The 9,327-nt window shown below is 34.6% G+C and overlaps 1 protein-coding gene across 1 annotated transcript; it reads left to right on the plus strand.

The window, feature by feature from the left end:
- Positions 1-741: 741 nt before the first annotated feature.
- Positions 742-6,478, plus strand: LOC119069732. The gene is made up of 6 exons (XM_037173867.1): positions 742-922; positions 978-1,252; positions 1,326-2,027; positions 2,422-2,532; positions 3,226-3,504; positions 6,168-6,478. The coding sequence occupies exons 1-6, from the start codon at positions 914-916 to the stop codon at positions 6,298-6,300; spliced, it is 1,509 nt and encodes a 502-aa protein (XP_037029762.1). The 5' UTR covers positions 742-913; the 3' UTR covers positions 6,301-6,478.
- The last annotated feature ends 2,849 nt before the right edge of the window (positions 6,479-9,327 follow it).

Genomic DNA, 9,327 nt, shown 5'->3' on the forward strand with positions numbered 1-9,327 from the left:
TCTACAACCCATAGTGTACGCGTTACAATTATCATTAAGTTCAATTTTATCGAGAAATATTTTCATTTTTTTTGGAAAACAAAAGTTATAAACCCAAAAGCTTGTAGCGATAAACAATAATGCATTGTTTGTGTTCTGCCAACCTCGTACGAAATGTATTAATTTTGATTACGATTCGGATTCGCTTTTATTATCTGGTATGCAGTGAGTGTGGAACAATTATCTTTCACCTGGAGGTAAAATGCATGTAATTTACAAAATTTTTGGATGTAACACATGCGAGATGTGTGGTGGGTGAAGTGTTTGTTTGTTCTTGTTAATTGTCTTCTTTTTATATAATTTTAATCGATTCAGACCTGTACATGTCGAATGGTAACATCAGATATAACGCTGGTTTTTTGTGGCAACTGCTCTAAAACATTTGAAACTTATTACAATCTCGTCGAGTTATCGAAAGTAAACGCAAATATGTTAATTGTTCATTAACCCTTACGTACATGTTGAGCTGTTCAGCAACATAATATCAAAGGAGAAGTTTCAAAGTCTCAAAATTGCAATATGTAGTCTAGGATCACTTTTTGACTAACTAACGAAATATCTTTTAGTGCAACTGGACGTAACAGGTGTTTAAGAGTTTTTAAGTGGTTGATCAGGCCAATAATACTTTGCATATTAATCAACTCACCACCGAAGTGTATATATATAAGACAAGTGCTCGATATTAGCGCTTTCATTAATTTAAACAGATTTGTTAGTTACATCGTCTAATCATATTTCAGTTATTTCATCTTATGTCCTCAGTTGGACACTTAAACATGGATTGTATTCTAACGAGTAGTTGTGTCTAATTCGTTTAATTAAAACCATTCAGCTTAAAGCTTTAAATTTACAAGAGTTGCAAACTAGAAGGACAATGATTTTTGTAAGAGAAATTTGAAATTGTGGAGTGGATTTTGAATGACCGTATTGTTGTTTAGATCAAAATTTTGGTGCTGATAGTTACATACTACGCTAATGCCGTAAGTGGTATTCAAGTTTATGAGAATGTCACCAACGATATAACAACTGAAACCACTAAACTGGCTCTTGTACCAACAACGATTGCCAAAATTGAAGCTGTTGGTAAAGATAATGTTACCGAGTCCAGCTTAGAGTCAATGAAACCGAATGATGATACGATTACCAACAATTCAACCGTTGATCTATCACAGGAAAAGAATGCGCGGAAAAATGAAAACGGAAGAGCTACCACGTAAGTTTTAGTTTTTAATAGTTTACACTCACAAGATGTGTGAACTTTTGTTTCTACTTTCCTCTGAGATTAGCGGTAAGATTGAACAACATGAGAAAACCAGTTCTAATGTGAAACATGAAAAATTTGTTCCGTCTCCGGAAATTTCACTAAGCGGAATAGAGATACGCCGACCATCAGGTGAATCGAAAACTAATGACAACTTTTACCCGTTGAGTCATTATTATCAGCCAGTAAAGCATAGCCTACATTTCCATTCATCTGCGCCAATAACAAGCAATTCAAATTGGAAATATTCATCGTCCAATCTGGACTCACTGCAGAAAAATTATCCAAAATTTGAGGACGAGATACAACAGCAGCGACAAAAAGAAATCGAAAAATTCACTTTTCCTCCACCATCGATCGATAGCAGTAAATGGTACTTAATGCCGGACAGACCGAGTATAGAGAGCACCGATAAGCCATCGGGAAGACCATCTGGTGGCGGTGGAAAATGGAAATGGGTGTCCGACGACGAAGAGGAACAGGATAAACGAAGTGCACTCAGTCAACCGAATTTTCCAACAATACCACCAAACGAATTCAGTTACACATACGAGATCCCGACAACCGACTCGACGCCATTCAGTGTCAATAAATACGAAGGGGTAGATCAACCGTTAAATGGTGAGATTGCGTCTACAGCTCTAGGAGTTTCTGAGTCGGAATGGGAGAGCCCGTTTACTTCTTCGAATGGGAAATTAAAGCATAAGGGTAAAGGAAAGGGAAAGAGGTACGTTATGTTATGAAGACGAAATCAGTGCCTAATATTGATAGATTTATTTACCGAGACTTACTGGAATTTACCGAAAACTTACCTCATTTACTGAAATTTACCGATCATTTACTGAAATTTACCGGATTCATGTTCAGTAATTTCAGTAAATATTCGGTAAATTTCAGTAAAAATGTTTGGTAAATTTCGGTACAGAATTTAATTAAATTTACTGATCGGGTCAGTAAATATTCGGCAAATTTCTTAAAATTTCATTAAATTCCGTACCGAAATTTACCTAAATTTACCGGATTCATGTTCAGTGATTTCAGTAAACATTCGATAAATTTACCAATAACAGGTACTGGACGGTGAGCAAATTTATTTTCTTTGATTTTCCTCTCATTTTTAGTATTTCTCCGTGGAAGAAAATCTTGCATGTACTTACCGCTGCCATACCCATTGGTTTGCTCATCTCCGCTTTAACTCCTCAAGTCATATACGTTGATCCTAATGCAACATCGTAAGCAAATTATTTATTTCATTTTTAGAAATGATTTCCTTTGGTTTTGTTCGGTAGTTAAGCTTGATATCGCATGACATGTACACACTTTACGATTTTCCTTCTCGGAATAGCATATTATGTGAAACGGTTTACGTTAATTCGATTGAACGATAAACAGATCTGATTCATTTCGATCTGTTTCTATTGAACAAGTTTATCTCCCTTTCTAATTCAAAAATTGTGTGGCGATCATAAATTTAAAAGAAACATTTTTTGACTCACTTCTTCCAGCATGACCGCGCTTGAAATTATGAGTAATTAATGCATCCAATTGACTTTATTTAAAAGTTTATTTTCGAATTCTATATACTTAACGGCCATACAGAGTTATAGCTCAAGTTTTTTTTTTATATTGTCGTTACCGTATGGCTTTAAAAAAATTTCATTCGGAAAATAATTTTATTATTTTACTGCATGTCCATCTTCAACATCTCTTTGCACACATTGTATTTTATAATGTCCATTAGAGAAAGTATATATTGAGCTATTATTATTCGGACAGATAAAAGAATCACATAAGAAGAAGCGTTATGCTTACTTTTTTTATCCGTTACCATTGCCAATGATAATCACAATTTCTGCAATTATTTATTTTAAGAGAAATTTTCTCATCGAAAGGTGGTTTTTGTATCCCGTTTTTATTTAACTCAGGTCAATATCACCAACCGTACATTCGTTAAATCTCCTAACCACAACCAAACAACGTTCATTGGACGAGGGGGTACATGTATCGAATGGAAACGATTTGACGAATGGTCGCAAATTCGTATCGAATCCCTTGATGGATTTCTTACACGTGCTACGAGACAATGGTAACAGTATGGAACGGAGTGATTCGTGTGACGATCGAAAATTTTGTGAAGCGTCTCGCAGTGGCTCTGATGCCGATGCCAGTGTGCTGAACAAAATGTTATGGAAAATTGCTAACGAGTAAGTAGACCATAATCTGTTTGATAAATTAATAATTTTTTTTTTACTCTCGTCGAATTGGGAGTGTGTGTTTTCGTTTGTTGGCTTTCTCGTGTCTGTCTCAATTTTCTAACTAAACCATTCATTTATGCGTCTTTAATCCATAATTTACATGCAAGTATAATATAAAAAAGCGATTAGTGTGGTATAATCAATCAATAAGGAACTTGAACCAGATCACTGTAATTATCATAATATACTCTGTAGTGCTTCGTTCAATAAACTATTTTCTTATAAAGTTAATAATGGTCCGTAGAGAAAACGATTGTAATTGAATCGCATAATAATAATCATCATCAATGTTTGAAAATTGGATATAAATGCTGGTGTGTGCCACTGTTTTACAGCGTCCGATGCACGTTCTATGGTACTTAGGCTTTATAGGGAAAAATTGCTGTTGATCGACTGCTAAAAGAAATTTTATTTGAAAAGAATAGAAGAACTTGTCATAAATAGTCTCCCAGATGCAAAATGTAATGGTATCTGTAACCACGGTGAGCTCCGGGGACTAAAGTAAGGAACAAGTGTGTAGGCAATTGGCGACAGTGCCCCTTAAAGTGGCGACACTGCCGTCGACATTTGCCACCACAGAATTTTCACTGTATTTGTGGCGTTTTTCTAAATGAGAAGCTTATTTACAGCATTTGAACTCCCCCTATGGCTCCAATCACCATGCAATTAATGCTTCGACTGAACTCAACATATTGAACCAATAAACCAACAAAACATGCGTCACGAATGGCAATTGTTGATGAAACCACACCATTTTCAAGAAAATTTTAGGATAAAATAAAATAACTTTAAAGACGAAAACCGAATCATTCGTTAAATCTTTTGAGTTCAGACGCAGAATGCGACACCATTAGCGGTCATGAGTTCCACAGTTTGAATTACCACGCCAAAATTCTAACTTCAAGTTTGCAGATCTATCTAGATATTTCCCGGTCAGTTCTTTCCGCTGCGCTGATAGAAACGTCTTCACCAGAACCCGAAGAATTAAAACTACTTCTGGTCAGAAGATTGCCTGTAGCCAAACCAAGAAATTTAAAAAGTTCACCTGCGTCGCATTTTTCCTTTAAATGTTTTTATTTACCTAAATAAGTATTTGCTCGAATCAGAGATTCACTTATACTTTAAGAGTTGTGTAGTTTACTGTTTTTGTATCATCAAAAGTCAGTATTTAAAAAAATGTCATACCTAGGACCCGAAAAGTGCGATTTATGAAAATCTGTCTATTTTGGATAAATTCTGGTGGGTCAGTCTATGACTCACTAATAATAGACAGATTTATGAAAATTTGGCTCCTTCAGAGCAAAAAAATGGGCCACTAACAAGATCTGGCTACACCGAAAAAAATCCTTATTTTAGTCCCTGGTGAGCTGCACAGAATTTTAATTGAAGAAGACACCAATGCTTTCGGAAGTATGGCTCAGAACGGTCAAAATTCAGGTCTTACAAAATTAACTCAATGTGCAGAAGAGGGACTTCATTATGTACCCTCTTAAAGGTTTAATGGATGAAAACGATTGCAGCCGAGATTGCTCTACTAGATAGGGCGATTGAATTTTACTACGAACACTACCACCTTTGGTTTATTGACGAATGGCCGAGACTGTAATTTACAGACTCGATAATTATGCCTGAGACACACTAACTTTGACATTGATTATCTTCTTTGTTTCCATTGTCTGTGTATACACTTTCTTTCTTCCATGTTTTACAATGAGACTATTATCGAAAGATGCCAACGGCCGCTACGCCAAATCAAGAATAAATCGAGATTGGTCGATTCCTCCTTTGGTATCTAGCATATAGTAAAACTCAAAACAAATTAAAACTAATGAAGTAAAAGATTTTCATTGTCAATCTAATGACAAGAACTAGATTAAAAAGATCTAAAACATTCTAAAATTGCATTGGTAATATGCTTGCACCAGGGCCTGTAATCGTGGAAGAGATTTCGCCAATTTTCACGAATTTTCACGATTATTTGATTCTAGAAAATCGTGAAAATTTACATGAGAGTTTTCACTATTACAAACTCTGCTTGTTAAATGAAAGGAACGAGGAGGCTTAGTATTTGTTAGATGCCGGTTTTCAATTTATAATTTCAAATTCTTCGCAACAGATTCTATTGGTTGTCTAACAAAATCCACTTTTTTCGAGCTCTCATGCTAATGGGCCATTGTTATTTTTGACTACGCTGTGACTGGTAATGAAACCAAAAATTTCATCAAATTAGTTGTCATCACTAGTTTGGTTATTATGATCATAATGATGAGCATGGATCGAGTTAAAAATTAACAAGATAATTCGAACCATGTAGACAGAACTGCGCTAATTTATTATGTAGAGCATGAAATTTGAGATTCGTCAGATCATTAAAGGTTGACAATTTCACTAGAAGTTAAGTCGACTGATAACTTTGTAGATATAATGGTTGGAACAATGGTGCCGAACATAGTTTTACTTTTAAAAGCGATTGTTCAAAGAAAATTAATAATAATTCCAGGGAAGCCAATTTTGTTTATTTTTTTGAATTAAACCTAAAATTTGCTTACTCACGAGCAGCAGTAGATGAAGATGCACGAGGTGGACAAATTATTTTTTTATATTTTTTTTAGAACGCCTGAATTTCAAGCCAGAAAAAGTGGATTGGAGCACATTTTTCATGCGATTCGACACAATAACTGCTCCATATTTGAGTGCAAACAACCAGATTTGAATAAACATCGTCCAAGCAATAGAAAAAATTAGAAATTTTATTTTCGAATAAAAATTTTTAGTTTAAATTGTCATGGTCAAATATATACCTCTTCCCTCTCACCAACAATTTAATTGACTCGATAATAAATGATCGGATTCTATTCATCAGCAACATTTGATTTAAAAGTGAAAAAAAAAATCCGTCCAAATATGAATCTAAATAGTGTAACGAAAATGTTTGTTCAATAAAAAATTTGAGATAAAAATTTTCTTTCTTTGTTGTTACGATTTATATTTTGTTCATTTTAATAAGGAGTACGAGTATGTGTTTAACGACAATTAATGCTTAAAAGAAAGTAAAAATCTATTAGCCAAATAACTCATGCTATTTATACAAGGTGTTACGGTTACCGCAGTGCCGATTTAAAAGTTAATCAGGTGCTGTTTACCGTCACTTGTCTCAATTGAGTTTGTGATATAAAATTGGAAAAATCAATCATTGGTGTACTTTAGTACAGTAGTCATCAGGAACTCTTTTAGGGAAAACATTTCCCAGAATTTTATCAAACTTTTCCACATTTTCCCAAAAGTATTTTCTGGGAAAATTCTGGAAAATATCGGAAAACTTTGGTAGTAAGTGCAGTCGATGGTCGTTATAGGCGGAATGGCTTAGTGGTTACGTAATAACCTCACATCAAAGTGATCCTTGTTTGATTTCTGGGTCAGACAATTCCACATGTTTGGTTGCTACACCGATGTACACACTGAATGACTGGTATGACGTAAACTCAAATAATGCGTTTAATTCGTGTGTAGTCTACATTTAGGCGAGATATCCACTAACAACATAACTTTTATCATAGAGCATTTGCATACTTCAAGGCGTGGATCTGATGTCACACTAAGCAATTGACTGCAATTGTTATTAGCAATAAAAACGTAAAAGCATATTAGTCAGGCTTCTAAACGAACAAATTGAATCTAATCATTATATCATTAGCTGGACGATTCAAATTTTGGGTTTGTATTTGGCCAAGGGTAGGTTTACGAACAATGGACATTTTTCAAATTTGTAGCCTACATTTAGGCAGAAAGTTAACACCCAACAAACCAACTTTTCCCTTAAAAGTAACACATTCTTGCGTGCTTTAATGATTTTACTTTTTCAAAAAAAGATTTTAGTTCAGAGAAATCATCAAAAAACGAATATTTTTCCGCCTAAATGAAGTATACAAATTTGCAAATAATCTATTGCTCCTGGAGAATAAATGAACTGGAGAGAAAATGGAGTGGTAACCCTGTGTATAAACAACGAAAAAGCGATTTGCTCACGAAATTATCGCACATTTCATGCATCATTGCATTACACTGCGCTGCAGCTTTTTTCTCCAATCCTCACGTATACATCATCATCATCATTTGCGCATGAGTTCTCAAACATCAGTCGAAGCGCATTACCATGAAGAATGAAGATGATCAACTTATACATGAATGAAAATCGCTTCGAATTAACTGAAAGAAATATTATGGTCAATCATGATCGAGCATGCAGCATAAATATCGGCTCGTTGCACCACCAATAAAATGTTTCATAATTTTTTTCTTCTTTTCTTTGAACAATAATTTTTAGAAAAATATCGAAGAATTTTCTGCGATTATTATTGAATTTTCGCATTAAATGTGTGTCGCACTTGTATACGCTTGAGTCATTTAATCTTCACTTGTTAAGAAGCAATTTGTCTTGTTAATGGAATTGGCATAGAATTTCTGATACGCATGCTGATGGTGATGGATAATTAGTTGTTGTGATTTTAGATCGGCATAACTTTCATTTATCATTGTTCGTATCGTTTTAGTGTTTCAAATGAATTCAAGTCAATTTTTGAACACAGGTGTGCACCATGTAATGAGTGATGTGTTCGCAAGAGTCCATTGGAAAACTATTTTAATGGGATTTTGATGATCAAGGTGAATTTATTTCCAGTTTCGAATGTATGTTAGCAATAATTTAAGCGACAACAATAAACGATTAAAGCTCTCGAGTGTCCTTATATAATATAATAAACGAAACGCCAGGGGAAATGACTTCTTGGTTGGTTATTTGATAGGGTTCATACACCAAAAACTGAAAGAAGGGCACACACAGCGGAAAGAGTACGGCGCACGTATGGTGCGGGTTCCAGTTACAGAATTAAGAAAAATTAGTTTTGGTGCGACACTGACACATCCAGGGCCTATTATTGGTAAATTTATCTACCGAAATTTCCCGAACTTATGTTATGATAAATTCAGTGAATATTCGGTAAATTTCGGATAATTTTGGTAAATTCGGTAAATACTTTTACCAATGATAGGCATCGGACGCAACTTTACCCGTGTTGTAACTTTTCGGACTTTATCACCCACATAGCAGCTGAAAGAGGCGAAAAAGACAGTGACAGCGCATTAAATCTGGTTACTATGAGGCATCGCTGCTTTGTTGAAAAGCATAAATTTAGGCGTTTTTTAAATACTGGATTTCAGTTTTTTTTTGATGATGTCTTTCCACCAGAATCCATTTTCAAAAATATAGGACCACAATAACGACCATTTAGCTTTCAACAGAAAATAGATTTGGTTGTAGCAGTTTGACTAGCTCTAAGAAAACTGAGCAGTTTATGAAAATTTTGTTAAACCACTGACTTTTCTCAGAGCTACTTAAACAACTACAACCAAAACTAATTTTATATAAAGCTAACACTTTCGTGGTCGTTATTGCGGTCGTACATTTTTCAAAAAGGATCCTTATGAAAAGATATCATTAAAAATGAAATACGAGACAAACAAATGTAGACTACAACTTTAGCTTAGAATAGACGCCTCTTAAGATTCACCGTAGATTCACAGTTTGAGATGAATAAAATTGTACTAAGATGCAAAAACTGTAATGTTTTTAGCTAACGACGAGAATAATCAATGAATTCTGGTCCGACGTAGTCCGAACCCATCACATACAGCTATTCATCTGTTATCGGTAACGACGACGAAAATAATGACAAGCTCTTTGTAAAATGGTCCCTTATATAGTAAAATGCATGT

This window comes from Bradysia coprophila, chromosome II, assembly GCF_014529535.1.
Source record: "Bradysia coprophila strain Holo2 chromosome II, BU_Bcop_v1, whole genome shotgun sequence".
Taxonomy (NCBI): domain Eukaryota; kingdom Metazoa; phylum Arthropoda; class Insecta; order Diptera; family Sciaridae; genus Bradysia; species Bradysia coprophila.